This window comes from Spermophilus citellus, assembly GCF_964194105.1.
Source record: "Spermophilus citellus genome assembly, chromosome: 7".
Classification (NCBI taxonomy): Eukaryota; Metazoa; Chordata; class Mammalia; order Rodentia; family Sciuridae; genus Spermophilus; species Spermophilus citellus.
The window spans coordinates 98,859,429-98,876,745 of record NC_138188.1 but is presented as its reverse complement, the minus strand read 5'-3'; the positions used below and the strand labels follow the sequence as shown (position 1 = coordinate 98,876,745).

The following is a 17,317-nucleotide window of genomic DNA, read 5'->3' as shown; positions in this document are numbered from 1 at the left end:
TTCTTTTTTAGTGGGGATTAAACACAGGGGCAGTCATCACTGAGCTATATTTCCAACCCTTTTTTAAAATTTTGAGATAGGGTCTCACTAAATTTCCAGGTTGGCATCAAATTTGATATCCTCCTGTCTCAGCCTCCCAAGGAGCTGGGATTATAGGCCAGGCTTGTGCCACTCTATGTGCCACACCTTTCAGAGGCACTACTAGAGAATGTGCTCCATTAAAAGGAGAATGCAGGGCCTGGGGATACAGCTCAGCCACAGAGCACTTGCCTAGCAGGCGCAAGGCCCTGGGTTCAGTCTCTAGCACAACGAAAAGAAAAAGAAAAAAAGCCAAGAAAGGAAAACATGGGACATGGAAAGCTAGGAGACAGACAACAGAAATCCCCAGGAGGACAGCTGCACACCAGATACAGGATCACCAGACCTGACTAGAGTTAGTCAGAAGGCTCCATCAGTAGAATACCTGAGTAAATAAAGATTTTGAGAAGAGATCTGTAAACAGAATTAGGAGATGAAATGCTTATAAGTAATACTGATAAACTAATCAAAGGTAGTTATGGTTTAATTTTATGGCTCTCATCTTGGAATAGCAAACTTGGTCAAAACAGCAAATACTGAGTATTCTTCTAACCAAAATTATAACTTCACTGGAAAGATAATAGAAATCTGAAATGTATGTGTGGTGGGTGGGAGGTAGGAAAGTAAACCAAAACCTTGTTTTCCATAAAAGAAAGTTAAAAGATAATGTCTAAAACTGAAAAAAATCAAGAATTAACAATACGTGGTTGTTGACAAATATGGATGTAAGCAAAAGAATGAACTGAAAGAGTTACATATGAACTTCAGGAAAGAAATGGGGGAAAGAGTACTGAGATTGCCACTTTTCTGAATAAGCCTTGTAGAACAAGTTAATTCTTTATGTGAAGTGATTTTTGATGAAAATAAAAATTGAAAAATGAAATATAAAGTATGACAGCCGAAGTGCCTGACCATGAAAAGAAGTAGATATAAAGGGGTAGAAAACAAATGTGGGTAAAGCAGGTTTGTTAATGTAGAAGATAACAGAGCAGAGTTAAGTGCTGATGGTCAAGATCTAGTTGATGAGGGAGAATGAAAATGGAGAGGTAATCCCAGCTACTCAGGAGGCTGAAGCAGGAGGATTAGCAAGACACTGTAGTAAGATAACAAGGGAACGAATGAAGGAAGGTGTAGAGAAGCTAGAGAAGTGATGGATGAAGTCACCCACTAACACACACTGGAACTTTACCTCCCATAGGTGGAGGAGTGTTTCTAAAATTAGTCAAGAAGAGAATGGGGGTGCAAGGATAGGATAATTTATAGATTGATTATCGAAGGAGGAGGGAAAGTTTCTCTTTTGGGGCTGGGATGTGGCTCAAGCGGTAGCGCGCTTGCCTGGCATGCGTGCGGCCCGGGTTCGATCCTCAGCACCACATACAAAGATGTTGTGTACACCGATAACTAAAAAATAAATATTAAAATTCTTTCTCTCTCTCTCTCCCTCTCTCACTCTCTCTTTAAAAAAAAAAAAAAAAAAAAAAAAAAAGAAAGAAAGTTTCTCTTTTCTCCATATGGCACAGTCATCAATTGAGAGGGAAAATGGGAGGAGAGGGCAAGGGGAGAAGGACACCATCTGTCCTTGCTGAGGGTGGAAGGAAAGTCACTAAGGAACTGTAGGTACAGCACATCTGAGAAGCACCAAGTTGAAGCTGTAACCTTAGTGCCCACATGAAAGTCCAAGAACTATAATTGAATATTCTTAAAAAAATACATATATATATACATAGAAGAAAGGGACAGAAGGGGCTGTGGTTGTGGCTTAGAGGTAGAGTGTTCGCCTACCATGCATGAGGCACCAGGTTTGATCCTCAGCACCACATAAAAATAAAGATATTGTGTCCCCTTATAACTAAAAAATAAATATTTTTTAAAAAGAAAGGGACAGAAGGAAATGAACTATTAACAGTAATTGTATCTGAATGTTAAAACTATATATTCTCTTGTAATACTCTCTATTTTTTAATTTTGAAAAGTGAGTGTGTTATAGTCATAATGGAAATATTAATCTTCACTTTTCAAAGGAAATTCTAAGTCTAGTTCATAGAACTAACTAGCACATACTGGTGAGACCATGTTCAAGAGAGGACAATAACAAAATAATGAAATTACGTAAGTATTCACTTTAATGAAAAACTGGTAAAATAATTATGTCACATTTATACAGTTGAACCCTATGCAGCTATTAAAAGAACAGGAAATGCTTTATATGGTGACACAGAAGTATCACTAAGATATATCATTCATACATAAAAGAAAAATAATGAAGAGTGTATATAGGAGCTACCACTTCTATAAAAATTTAATTTTAAGCATAAAATTTTATCTAGAAGACCAGTAAAAAGAACGAAGTAGATAGATATATACATACTGATATATACAAACATTTTCAAAATCTATTACTAATTTTAAAAAGAGGATACTCAACAATGTGTATACTATGTTCCAAGTTTTGCAAGAATAACACAATGGCTACATACATAATATGTATAATGCAGAAATTTTCCTCAAATTATAGTATAGGAAATACTCTCTCATAACCACAGCAACTGCTTCACACTGGTATGAAGGTATTAAGTACTTTGGTACAGACATTTGCCTACCTGTTCAAGCATCACTATGGAATCTCGGAGTACTCCTTTTAAATGATGAGCCTGATCTTTGTTCTTTTTAATGTTTTCAGTTCTTGAGACAATATCAGAGGCTAGACTGAAAGAAAAATAACATCCCAAATCAAGAGAATAGCTTCTGAACTTTCATTTCCAAAAACTGTCAGTGCCCCATACATTGCAAATAAAATACAAAAGTAAACAAATAAACAAACAAAAAAAGCTAATTATGACTACAGGGTAATGAGGAGACCAGAATTTTTAGGACTGGAATTAGATTTTTCTACAACTAAAGAACGGCTGAAATAATATGGTGAAAACAGGCTGGGGAGTGGGATGACACTTACTTTAAAGATTTCTCTTCTCGGAGGTGGAGACGGTAAAAGGACTGAGCAGCATATTCTACCTTTGACAGCTTCAGAAACAGTGTCACATTCAACAAAACTAGCAACAGCAAACTAAACAGAACAAACCATACCTGGTTAATCCATACTTACACCTCAAGCATTGCTAGTACACAATATATATGCAAAAGCCTCAAAAAATGTGTATTTCTAAGACTATTTGCTAATCACTTAAATAAATCATCCCTATTTTATTGTGTTAAATAATTACTTTTAAATATTAAGTGAACATTGGGGAAAAAAAGATGGAGGGTAACTAGAGTAACAATAAAAGTATTTAAATAACTCCAACTCACAGGTTGGAATTGTATCTGACATCTCTCCTCTCTGTTTAGAATCCCAGCCAGTATTGATATGTGACCATCAGCTTAGAAATCTACCAAGTAAGCTTTCAGGATGTATTTTTGGGTACTTTGGCTTAAGCAATTATACACCCATAATGCTGCATTTCAAAAAAGGAAATGAAGATCGATATGCAGCTGATCTTAGGTGGATAATGATCTATCTCTTTATTCCCAGTGGAACCAAAAAGAAAAACTAAACAAACAATTACCATTTAGCAAAACTTTCCCCTTGTTCATCCTGGAAAAAGGAAGTATCAAATACCCAGTATACAATAATGTTGTCAAATATAAAATGTTATGTGTTAAATATACTTAATGTATTGGTATTCATAGCAACCTTTCAAGTGAATGAATACATATCTTATTACACATATATGCAAATATATAGATGACACCATATCTACTTTTTTTCTGTTAAAGCAATGACTTGACATTAAAAATATATAATGGAAGTTTGTGATATAGTTCAGTGGTAGATCCTCAGCACCACAAAAAATAAAAAATAATTCACCTTTACCCTTCAAGAAAATGATTTAAGAAATTTAAAGGTAGCAAGAAAATAAATCTATAAAATTATTATGGCATTGAAATTATATAGGGATCAATATTTCAATATTTGACTATAAATTTTCTGCAAAGTAATGCAAAATAACATTGCTAATATTTGCCATTCATTATTGTCATAGAAAGTCAATTTAAGCAAAATATGATAGCATTTTATAAAACTCAAAGGAATAACAATATTTACTGTTTTGAAATCTATAATAAGAAAAATAATTAATATAAAAGCTTCATTCCAAAAAATTATCACCCAGAGTGTATCACTGAGTCAGAACCAATTCAATCAATTTAAAGGACTATCTCAAGATTCATATAGACCCATGTAGATATTAGTTCTCTAAATATAAATGGTTAAGTAGATTCCTGGAGTGTACCCTGAGATTCAAATGCATACACAAACACAAACACAAACACACACACACACACACACGCACGCGCACGCACGCACACGCATATATACATAAACACATCACTATGTGATGCTCAGATTATTTGTGTTGGAATAACCTGGGTAGTGTGCTTTAAAATACTGGTTATTGATCCCTAGTAGAGATCTACCCAATCAATCTCTGGGACCAGGGCCAAGAAATTCACATTGTAGCTAACTCCCCAAGTGATTCTTAAACACAGTATATGGTAAGAACTACTGACCTAATCAAATAGAGTAAAATAGTATCATTGAGACTTTACCAGCATGTACACGTGTATAAGTATTCCTTTGAAATTTATGGAATTTCCCATAAAAACCCATAATAGTAGAAATGGATCTGATTTGTTTAAAAATTTTTAAAAATGTTTTTGAAATACATACTTGTATTCCTCCAAATTTAACTACTATGAAAATCATACATCAAAAACTACATACTGAAACCTATAAAATTGCTGGTTTTGTAGGCCAACATTGGTCAAATAGTAGTAATTTCAACCCAATAATATACAAATGCATCCAAATTCTTTGGGAAACTAGTTAAAAGTAAATGAAGACACAAATAAAATGAGCATTCACAACAAATACTTACAAAATACTCATCACCACAATAAGAGCAGTGTTACAGGTGTTCATTTTCTTTCCTGAAGATCACAAGAAAAAGGCTGCATTAGAGTGAAGATTGTGATTATAACTGATAAAAATTTAATGTTCATTTGAAAATTGAAAAAGAAATTTTAAAAGTTATAAGATAAAGTGATTTAGGGTAGTTTCCCTGTGCCTCTTTTTTGATATCTTGTATCCTGTGTAAGGCAGAAAAAAAATCTACAAAGAAAAACCTACAGCAATCCTTCAAATTTGGGGTATATTACAAATTAATTTACTCTAAAATTAAGCAATTCATTACAGCATGTGTGATATATAGCTAAGTACTAAAAAAATAACATGTGAGCTGGATTTATGTACAGATCTTCCTTCCTTTTTAAAAAAAGTCATTCTCATCTATTCACTGTTGCCTACACTTTTAAATTCCAAAATTAAAGAGCCATTAATCTTAAATAGTGTTAAACATTCACACTAAGGTATAAGCCTAAAGAGGATTTGATAATGTAGGAGAATGAGAGGTATGACAATTTTAAAATGCTGAGAAGGCAGAAGAAGCAAAATGTCTTCAAAATTGAGAGTGGGGATAATAAAAGTCAGTTCCATCTTTGAAACTTTCCTAAACTGGTCCTGACAGTACATAAGAACAGTCTTCTCAAATATAGAAATCAAATGAGTGAAGTGATCCAGAAGACAGTAGAAGCTATTGTGGTGGGACTGTGGCCAGCAGAGGAACACACACATCTGAAGGGGCAGCAAGGAGGAAGCTCTAACCAACTGCTGCTGTGAAGGGTTGTCAGATCTGAGTTTTTGAATAAAAATGTCCAATTTATAAAATGCTGTGTGGGCTAAATAGAATACTTTTGGCCATATGCCTGCCATTTTAATAACTGCTCCTTTATGCTTTAGTATTTGTTATCTTTAAGGAACTCAAGAGTGTGATAAACATTATCAAAATGATAGGGAAGAAAGACAGACATCCTGACATACAAACAAGGGAGACCTTCTGCTTTCTATAACTGAGCTAAAGTCCTTCATCTGTTCACCAACAACAGCTACCTGTAACATCCCCTTTGGTCTCTAAGCCCATATCTCCAGAAGAATGCTGAGAAGAAAGCTTAGGAACTGTTTCTGCTGTTCGGTTGAAAGTTCGCCTTCTCCTCCGCAGGCAGCTAAGTTTTCCAGGGTCTTCAACAGACTGATTTAACGAAGATTCTTCCATTAACAAATCTGATTCTAAGAAGGAAAACAAAATCTTTAAATACAGGGAAACCTTCTCAACTATAAGATAGTAGGGTTTTAACTATCTGTTACATTCTTATGGCCTAGATTCAAACTTTATTCTTAATGAAAAGCTTTAGAGAGTATGATGACCCCATAATGAGGTTTTATTTTTCTAGGAAGAATGTGTATTAATAAATGATGGGATCATCAATGCCAATTTGCCATGTGCTATATTAAATATTAATGTAATGGTTTCAGTTATGGAAACAACAGGCCACCCACTTATAATGGATCATTAGAAAAATCTCCAAAAAGACCTTCAATGATACATAAAATTATAAGAGGTTATGAGGGGCAAGGGGGAGGGAAAAAAAGGGAGAGAATTGAACAACAGCAGGGGAGGTAGAGAGGGAAGATGGGAGGGGAGGGGAGGGGGGATAGTAGGGGATAGGAAAGGTAGCAGAATACAACAGTCACTAATATGGCATTATGTAAAAATGTGAATATGTAACAGATGTGATTCTGCAATCTGTATTTGGGGTGAAAATGGGAGTTCAAAACACAATTTGAGTCAAATGTATGAAAGATGATATATCATGAGCTATGTAATGCTTTAAATAATCAATAAAAAAATTTTTAAAAAAAAGAAAAATCTCCAAAATAGGCTAAGGTACTTGTAAACCTCAAAGGAAGGACTAGCATATAATAGTTTTAATTTTCAATGAGGGTTTGCAAGAAAGGAAGCACAAGTAAAAAAAAAAATCTAAACAAGCTGAAATCCTCATTTTTGTTATTTCTTTCAACCTTTTCCTTCACAAGATTTTTTAAATTAGCTCATTATTCAGTGACCAAAATAATTTTTGAGTTTTATTTTCTCTGCTTCTGATGAGAAGTTTACTAATGAAATAGTCAAAGAGAATAAGGCCAGGAAAATAATCAACAAAACTAAATGATACTATGAAATGAATGAACTCCAGTTTTTCCTCAATTAAAATTACATTCATATATATATATATTTAAAAACATCCAAACAGAATAGCTGTATCAATTCCCAAGTCGCTCCTTAGTATCTACCTCCACCAAATCTATACATGTATATAACACCATTGCTAAGTGGACCTCCACAAGTCCAGGAAACCTTCCACAAAGAAGAAAGTTGTGGGCCTAAGGACTTTCCAGATCTTAGAGAGCACAGGGTATATCTGTGACCTGATCACATAATCCCCTCTCTGTATTCATCTTTCTTGGTTCCTTGCAGAGGCAGGGGTTGTGATAGCTCTTCACTGTATAATACTGGACAAGTCACTTAACCATACCATGTTTCAATTTCCTCTATACTAAAGTGGAAAAGCATAATCATTCCTATTTGCAGGGCTGGATGAGTATGAAATGAGTTAGTATTTATAAATTACAAAAAATTTTATTATATATCTGGCATTAATAAACATTATGTAAGTGTTTGATAGACCATTAAAAATCTGAAGTTTTGAAATCCCATAAGAGATAGAGCAAGTAGGGGATTTTGAACCACTTTAGTGAATCATTCCCACCATCATCTATTGTCTCCTGCTATGAATCCAAATGAAGAAGCAATTTATCTTATTAATAAGTGCTACCTTTACAGAAATAGATGCATCAAAAACTTTACAAACCAAGCTGTTTAAAATACTGCTCCAACGAACTCCAGGAATTCTTTTCAATTAAAGATTTGACAAGTCCCCATGGTTGTTTTCTGTATTTCAAATCTGTGGAAACTCTAATAGGATAAGAAGGAAAAATATTTATTTAAGGTCATGCTATAGTTATATTAATATTATAATTAAATGAAAGATTATATTCAGTGGAAAGCCAAAAGGATTCAAAGTCATTAAGATTTTAAAAGAAAATTTGTTCACTAATAATGCCTTCAAAAAACTACTGGATTGTTAATAATTTCATCAAATTCTCCTTTTAAATACTTGCTATTATATTTCTTTCCTTTCTCTAATCCTGAGTTTTTCTTACTTATATAGCAATCATGGCTCCAAATAAATGCTAAATTTTCTTCATGCCTTGTATGAAATTTCTAGTGGTCACATATTTGTTAAGAGTAACCACATTAATTAGGACTAGGCCAGGCATATGATAGCTCATCACACTTCAATGCACCAATCCTCACTTCCCACTGCAGCCAGTTACTGCTCGCCATCTGCTCCCCCAGAACTCCCAGCCCCCTTGCTCTAAAATAAGGTCATGGGATGAGTTCAGGGCAATGGACTATGAGCTCAATTCTATAGCTTTCTCTTTCTATAGCAACTAAAATGACACTTATGGATTGTGTGGCTGTAGGATGTTAAAGCTGTTATCAATTGGAGTCCTGGGTAAAGAGCCCCACCCCTCTTCTGATCTCTGAGGATATATAATTTAAGCAAGAAATAAAGCTTCATTGTGTAAACCTAAAAATTCAGGGTTAAAATGTTACCAGAGCATAATTTAGCCTACTCTGACTATACACTCATTGATGATAGCTCACCTTAGCCTGCATTTCTGTTTTGAAGATGGGATGATACAGTATCTGTTCAGTGTATAGAAGTAATCATGGTAGGGGACATCATGTGTCAGTACTTCTGAATCTATTAAATAAAATTGTGCTTCTCGACTTTCTTTATACAGTGTCTGCCAAAATAAGATTTTAAAAATGTTGGCATGTACATTTTAACAATTTTATAAGTTTTTTGGCAATTTAGAACATATATACTAGAATTCCTTCCCAGAAGTTACAAAAGACATGAGAAATCTATATACCAAGCTAGAAGAACCTCCACATTGGCTGTGGCATCTATAAAGTGAAAAGGGGCCCACAGAAATAGATATAATGTCCCACTGTCATTTCACTATACAATTAATTTTTTATTTTAGGCATGAGGAGGGGAAAGGAACCATATAATCTCTTGAATGTTTCTTAGTTTATAAGAAGTTTTAAATCTTTGCATTGGAGAACATTCAAAAATCAACTGAATAATACAAAAATAATACAAAATTTATCAAAGTTTAACCAACCCACCCTTCACCCAAATAGCAAAGGCAACCACAAAATATTGCTTTTGTTATACCAGATTTAAAGTGGCTGTCAGATAAACCTTCCTCATTTTAACCATATCTTTTCTACCTATCCTCTTAAGAGGGGAAAATTAGGTTTCCAAGGTTACTAAAGATTCCCTGATACAAAAATACCAAACTTTTCTTATATGTTTGACAATATTTTAAAAAATTTAAAAGGTAATGAACAAAACTGCAAAAGCATAGATTATAATGGGTATTTGCAAAACAGGTACATTACACTTAAACATAAGTTGCCAATACTGTCATTATTGATTACAGTATTGATTACTCCAAGATAGTGCCAAACTGGTCATTAAATAGCTTATATTAAGTTTCTTTCCCATGTTTCACAATAGCCATCTAGTTATTTGGTACTAAGTTTTGACATGATTCTGCAAGTTGGATTTTAGAAGTGCTCTTTTAAAAATATTTTATTATGAAAAATTGTTAACACAGTAGAAGAAATGAAGTATAATGAGCCCTCATGAGCTCATCAACCAACTTTAATAACATTATCTACTGCCCGATTTTTTTTATCTGTACCCAACTCCCACATTCCCTCCTTCTACCACCATTTTTTTGCCTGGCTAGATTAGTTTTAAAAGAATCTCAGGCATCAATATACTTTCATTCATAAATATCTCAGCATATCTCTTTTACACACACACACACACACACACACACACACACACACATATATATCAGTATATTTCATTTAAAAATAGTGTGTTCCTTAAAACACAGCTACAGTGCCATTATTATGTATAACAAGTTAATAATTCTTTTAACAGGTAGTTTATTTAATTAAGTTTGGATTAATATGGTTTATATGCCTGGTAAATCTCTTGTAACCTCCAACAGTCCCCCTTCCTTTTTTTTTCTCCATTTTTTTGTAGAAATTATCTTGTAAATTGGTGACTATGGTAGACAGGTTCTCTCTCATTACACACACGATTCTTTCAGAATACTGACAGGATAAGCATACCTGCTTTTCAGTGGCAGCAGTGCACTTTCTAGTAAGTGGATTATTAAGGACTATAGTATAGGTCATGTTTCTCAGTTGATCTCCTCCAGATTCTACAGTCCAAGGAGTAGACACTACATCTAGTCATGGGAAACATAAAACATGTTAGCTGTAGAAATTTGAAGTGCATGACTTTAAATAGAATCAAAAGTATTATTTTAGAAATTTTTTTAAATTTATTGTTGGTCGTTCAAAACATTACAAAGTTCTTAATATATCATATTTCACAATTTGATTCAAGTGGGTTATGAACTCCCATTTTTACCCCGTATACCGATTGCTGTATCACATCAGTTATACATCTGTTGATTTACATATTGCCATTCTAGTGACTGATGTATTCTGCTGTTTATCCTATTCTCTACTATACCCCTTCCCCTCCCCTCCCCTCCCCTTTTCTCTCTCTACCCCCTCTACTGTAAATCATTTCTTCACTTGTATTATTTTTCTCTTACCCCTCCTTTCCTCCTATATGTAATTGAGTATGACCCTGAGGCTCACCTTCCAATTCCATGGGATTTCCCTTCTCTCTCCCTTTCCCTCCCACCTATCATCCCTGTTTAATGTTAATCTTCTTCTCAAGCTCTTCATCCCTACCCTGTCCTTGGTTACTCCCTTATATCAAAGCAGTCATTTGGCATTTGTTTTTTAAGGATTGGCTAGCTTCGCTTAGCATAATCTGCTCTAATGCCATCCATTTCCCTCCAAATTCTATGATTTTGTCATTTCTTAATGCAGAGTAATACTCCATTGTGTATAAATGCCACATTTTTTTTATCCATTCATCTATTGAAGGTCATCTAGGTTGGTTCCACAATCTTGCTATCGTGAATTGTGCTGCTATGAACATCGATGTAGCAGTATCCCTGTAGCATGCTCTTATTAGGTCTTTAGGGAATAGACCGAGAAGGGGAATAGCTGGGTCAAATGGTAGTTCCATTCCCAGCTTTCCAAGAAATCTCCATACTGCTTTCCAAATTGGCTGCACCAATTTGCAATCCCACCAACAATGAACAAGTGTACCCTTTTCCCCGCATCCTCTCCAGCACTTGTTGTTGTTGGACTTCATAATGGCTGCCAATCTTACTGGAGTGAGATGGTATCTTAGGGTGGTTTTGATTTGCATTTCTCTGACTGCTAGCGATGGTGAGCATTTTTTCATGTACTTGTTAATTGATTGTATGTCCTCCTCTGAGAAGTGTCTGTTCAGGTCCTTGGCCCATTTGTTGATTGGGTTGTTTATTATCTTATTATCTAATTTTTTGAGTTCCTTGTATACTCTGGATATTAGGGCTCTATCTGAAGTGTGTGGAGTAAAGATTTGTTCCCAGGATGTAGGCTCCCTGTTTATCTCTCTTATTGTTTCTTTTGCTGAGAAAAAACTTTTTAGTTTGAGTAAGTCCCATTTGTTGATTCTAGTTGTTAACTCTTGCACTATGGGTGTCCTATTGAGGAATTTGGAGCCCGACCCCACAGTATGTAGATCATAGCCAACTTTTTCTTCTATCAGACGCCGTGTCTCTGATTTAATATCGAGCTCCTTAATCCATTTTGAGTTAACTTTTGTACATGGCGAGAGAAAGGGATTCAGTTTCATTTTGATGCAAATGGATTTCCATTTTTCCCAGCACCATTTGTTGAAGATGCTATCCTTCCTCCATTGCATGCTTTTAGCCCCTTTATCAAATATAAGATAGTTGTAGTTTTGTGGATTGGTTACTGTGTCCTCTATTCTGTACCATTGGTCCACCCACCTGTTTTGGTATCAGTACCATGCTGTTTTTGTTACTATTGCTCTGTAGTATAGTTTGAAGTCTGGTATCGCTATACCGCCTGATTCACACTTCCTGCTTAGCATTGTTTTTGCTATTCTGGGTCTTTTATTATTCCATATGAATTTCATGATTGTTTTATCTATTTCTACAAGAAATTCTGTTGGGATTTTGATTGGGATAGCATTGAACTTATAGAGAACTTTTGGTAATATCGCCATTTTGATGATGTTAGTTCTGCCTATCCATGAACAAGGAATATTTTTCCATCTTCTAAGATCTTCTTCTACTTCTCTCTTTAGGGTTCTGTAGTTTTCATTGTATAGGTCTTTCACCTCTTTTGTTAGGTTAATTCCCAAGTATTTTATTTTTTGTGGGGATATTGTGAATGGAGTAGTTGTCCTCATTTCCGTTTCAGAGGATTTGTCACTGATATACAAGAATGCATTTGATTTATGCGTGTTGATTTTATATCCTGCCACTTTGCTGAATTCATTTATTAGCTCTAATAGTTTCTTTGTAGACCCTTTTGGGTCTGCTAGGTATAGAATCATGTCATCTGCAAATAGTGATAATTTAAGTTCTTCTTTTCCTATTTTTATGCCTTTAATTTCTTTCGTCTAATTGCTCTGGCCAGTGTTTCAAGGACTATGTTGAACAGAAGTGGTGAGAGAGGGCATCCCTGTCTTGTACCAGATCTTAGAGGGAATGCCTTCAATTTTTCTCCATTCAGAATGATGCTGGCCTGTGGCTTATCATAGATTGCTTTTACAATGTTGAGGTATGATCCTGTTATCCCTAATTTTTCTAGAGTTTTGAACATAAAGGGATGCTGTACTTTGTCAAATGCTTTTTCTGCATCTATCGAGATGATCATATGGTTCTTATTTTTAAGTCTATTGATGTGGTGAATAACATTTATTGATTTCCGTATATTGAACCAGCCTTGCATCCCAGGGATGAATCCTACTTGATCATGGTGTATAATTTTTTTGATATGATTTTGAATCCGATTCGCCAGAATTTTATTGAGGATTTTTGCATCTAGGTTCATTAGAGATATTGGTGTGTAGTTTTCTTTCTTTGAAGTGTCTCTGTCTGGTTTAGGCATCAGGGTGATGTTGGCCTCGTAGAATGTATTTGGAAGTTCTCCCTCTTTTTCTACTTCCTGGAATAGCTTGAAAAGTATTGGTGTTAGTTCCTCTTTAAAGGTTTTGTAAAACTCTGCTGTATACCCATCCGGTCCTGGGCTTTTTTAGTTGGTAGTCTTTTGATGGTTTCTTCTATTTCCTCTATTGTTATTGGTCTGTTTAGGTCGTCTATATCTTCCTGACTCAATCTGGGCAGATCATATGACTTAAGAAATTTATCGATGCCTTCACTATCTTCTATTTTATTGGAGTATAAGGATTCAAAATAATTTCTGATTATCTTCTGTATTTCTGAAGTGTCTGTTGTGATATTGCCTTTTTCATCCCGTATGCTAGTAATTTGGGTTCTCTCTCTTCTTCTCTTCGTTAGCATGGCTAAGGGTCTGTCGATTTTATTTATTTTTTCAAAGAACCAACTTTTGGTTTTGTCAATTTTTTCAATTGTTTCTTTCGTTTCGATCTCATTAATTTCCGCTCTGATTTTAATTATTTCTTGCCTTCTACTTCTTTTGCTATTGTTTTGCTCTTCTTTTTCTAAGATTTTGAGATGAAATATGAGATCATTTATTTGTTGGTTTTTTTCTTTTTTTAAGGAATGAGCTCCAAGCAATGAATTTTCCTCTTAGAACTGCTTTCAATGTGTCCCATAGATTCCGATATGTTGTGTCTGTGTTTTCATTTAACTCTAAGAAGTTTTTAATTTCCTCCTTAATGTCTTCTATGACCCATTGATCATTCAGTAACCTATTGTTCATTCTCCAAGTGATGCATGATTTTTCGTTCCTTCTTTTATCATTGATTTTCAGTTTCATTCCATTATGATCAGATAAGATGCATGGTATTATCTCTACTCCTTTATATTGTCTAAGAGTTGCCCTGTGACATAATATATGATCTATTTTTGAGAAGGATCCATGTGCTGCTGAGAAAAAAGTGTAACTACTTGATGTTGGGTGGTATATTCTATATATGTCAATGAAGTCTAGGTTGTTAATTGTGTTATTGAGTTCTATAGTTTCCTTATTTAACTTTTGTTTGGAAGATCTGTCCAGTGGTGAGAGAGGTGTGTTGAAGTCTCCCATGATTATTGTATGGTGGTCTATTAGACTCTTGAACTTGAGAAGAGTTTGCTTGATGAACGTAGCTGCACCATTGTTTGGGGCATATATATTTATGATTGTTATGTCTTGTTGGTGTATGGTTCCCTTGAGCAGTATGCAGTGTCCTTCTTTATCCCTTTTGATTAACTTTGGCTTGAAATCTATTTTGTTTGATATGAGTATGGACACTCCTGCTTGTTTCCGCAGTCCATATGAGTGGTATGATTTTTCCCAGCCTTTCACCTTCAGTCTATGTATATCTTTTCCTATCAAATGCGTCTCCTGTAGGCAACATATTGTTGGGTCTTGTTTTGTGATCCATTCAACTAGCCTGTGTCTCTTAATTGGTGAGTTTAAGCCATTAACATTTAGGGTTATTATTAAGATATGGTTTGTTCCTCCAGCCATATTTGTTTATTAATGTTACTAAACCTGATTTGTTTTCCTCTTTGATTACTTTCCCCCCTTTACTGTCCTACCTCCCACTGATGGTTTTCAATGTTGTTTTCGATTTCCTCTTCCTGTAATGTTTTGCCAAGGATTTTTCGAAGAGATGGTTTTCTAGCTGCGAATTCTTTTAACTTTTGTTCATCGTGGAAGGTTTTAATTTCATCTTCCATCCTGAAGCTTAATTTCGCCGGATACACGATTCTTGGTTGGAACCCATTTTCTTTCAGTGTTTGAAAAATGTTATTCCAGGATCTTCTAGCTTTCAGAGTCTGTGTTGAGAGATCAGCTGTCATCCTGATTGGTTTACCCCTAAATGTAATCTGCTTTCTTTCTCTTATAGCTTTTAAAATTCTCTCCTTATTCTGTATGTTGGGCATCTTCATTATAATGTGTCTAGGTGTGGATCTCTTATGATTTTGCACTTTCAGCGTCCTGTAGGCTTCTAGGATTTGGGATGCTGTTTCATTCTTCAAGTCTGGGAGGTTTTCTCATATTATTTCATTGAATAGATTGTTTATTCCTTTGGTTTGGAGCTCTGTGCCTTCCTGAATCCCAATGACTCTTAAGTTTGGTCTTTTAATGTTATCCCATATTTCTTGGATGTTCTGTTCATGGTTTCTTAGCAGACTTGCTGAGCTGTCTATGTTCTTTTCAAGTTGAAATACTTTGTCTTCATTGTCTGATGTTCTATCTTCTAAGTGATCTACTCTGCTGGTAGTATTGTCAATTGAGGTTTTAAGTTGGTTTATTGCTTCCTGCATTTCTAGGATTTCTATTTGTTTGTTTTTTATTACCTCTATCTCCCTGTGAAATTGGTCTTTTACTTCCTGGATTTGTTTCTGTAGTTCCTTGTCAAAGTGATCTTTCATTGTCTGGTTTTGCTGTCTCATGTCTTCCTTGAGACTCCAGATCATCTGAAGCATGTATATCCTGAACTCTTTATCAGACATTCCATCTGTTGCAGCTATTACCTCTTCTAGAGTTGAGTTGACCTGCATTGCTTGTGGTCCTTTCTTTCCTTGTTGTTTCATATTGCTCGCGTTTCTTTCTGCTTGGTGAAACTGTTGTGTTTTTGAAATTTTCCCCCTATTTATTTATATTGCTCTTGTATAGTTGGGAGATCTCTCTTGCAGGGCGGGTAGTGGCTATGCTCCTCCTCTAATTAGGGTGATCTATCTACCACGCTGGTTGGTCGCAGGTCTGCCCACCCTGCGGGCGCGGGTGGCGGCTCTACTCTGCCCCCACTCCAATTGTGGTGATGTAACTACCACGCCCTCGGGTCGTTGGACCTGATCCGGATGTGGGCGGCAGCTCTGCTCCGCCCCTACTCCAATTGGTGTGACGTGTCTTCCACGCTGGTCGGCCTCTAAGCCTGTTCCGCCGGTGGGTCGCAGATCTGCCTACCTTGCGGGCTCAGGCAGCAGTTCTGCTCAACCCCCACTCCCAGTGGGGGTACCTAACTGCCTCTCCAACGGGTCGCTCACTGGGCCTTTTCCGGATACGGGCGGCGGCTCTGCTCAACTCCCACTCCAACCAGTGTGACGTGACTGCCTCGATGCTACTTGTCCACCACACTGGCAGGCTGCCGGGCCTGTCCTGCCAGTGGGTCACAGGTCTGCTTACCTTGCAGGCTCAGACGGCGGCTCTTCACAGCCCCCACTCCAAATGGGGTGACTTGGCTACCGCGCAGTCAGGCCGCTGGTCCTGTTCCAGGCGTGGGCGGCTACTCTCCTCGGCCCCAGCTGCAGTTGGGGTGTCTTGATACCATGCCGGCAGGTCACTTGGCCTGCTCTGGGCGCAGGTGGCAGTTCCACTCTGCCCCCCAGGCCCCCACAGCACCCAGCAGGACCCGGACCGAGAAGCAGACCCTGTAGGTTCCCCAGACCTGGGCCAAAGCAGTTTCGGGAGCCAGAACCCGGCCTCTCCGACCCCAGCCACGCTCTGCTAGGAGCAGGCTCCACAGAGCAACCGCCGCGGATTCCCAAGCCCCAGGCCAAAGCAGCCCCAGGAGACCGAGCCTGGACACTCCAAATTCTCCCAGCTCGGTGCACGCTCCGCTAGGAGCAGGGTCAAAGACGCAGTCCCCGCGGGGTCCCCAGCCCCGGGACAAAACTGTTCTGGGAGTCAGAGCACCGCCGCCCCTCAGCGCACGTTCCACCTGGAGCTGGCGTCAGCTCGCAGTCCCCGCAGGTTCCCCAGCCCTGGGCTAAAGCAGTTTCGGGAGCCAGAACCTGGCCTCTCCGATCCCAGCCACGCTCTGCTAGGAGCAGGCTCCACAGAGCGACCCCCGCGGGTTCCCGAGCCCCAGGCCAAAGCAGCCCCAGAAGCCCGAGCCCAGTCGCTCCAAACTCTCCCGGCTCAGTGCACGCTCCGCTAGGAGCAGGGTCAAAGACGCAGTCCCCGCGGGCTCCCCAGCCCCGGGCCAAAACTGTTCCGGGAGTCAGAGCCCCACCACCCCTCAGCACACGTTCCACTTGGAGCTGGCGTCGGCA

At 37.3% G+C, this 17,317-nt stretch overlaps 1 protein-coding gene across 1 annotated transcript in view; it reads right to left on the bottom strand.

Moving 5' to 3' along the window:
- The window catches only part of GRAMD1C (GRAM domain containing 1C), a 105,164-nt gene that overhangs the window by 3,405 nt on the left and 84,442 nt on the right, over positions 1–17,317 (bottom strand). The window contains exons 11-17 of the mRNA XM_081301647.1: positions 10,314–10,432; positions 8,760–8,902; positions 7,900–8,003; positions 6,083–6,259; positions 5,013–5,064; positions 3,032–3,142; positions 2,679–2,784 (exon numbers count right to left, since the gene is read on the bottom strand). Of these exons, the coding sequence (XP_081157773.1) occupies positions 2,679–2,784; positions 3,032–3,142; positions 5,013–5,064; positions 6,083–6,259; positions 7,900–8,003; positions 8,760–8,902; positions 10,314–10,432 (812 nt within the window). The remainder of the gene's footprint in view (positions 1–2,678; positions 2,785–3,031; positions 3,143–5,012; positions 5,065–6,082; positions 6,260–7,899; positions 8,004–8,759; positions 8,903–10,313; positions 10,433–17,317) is intronic.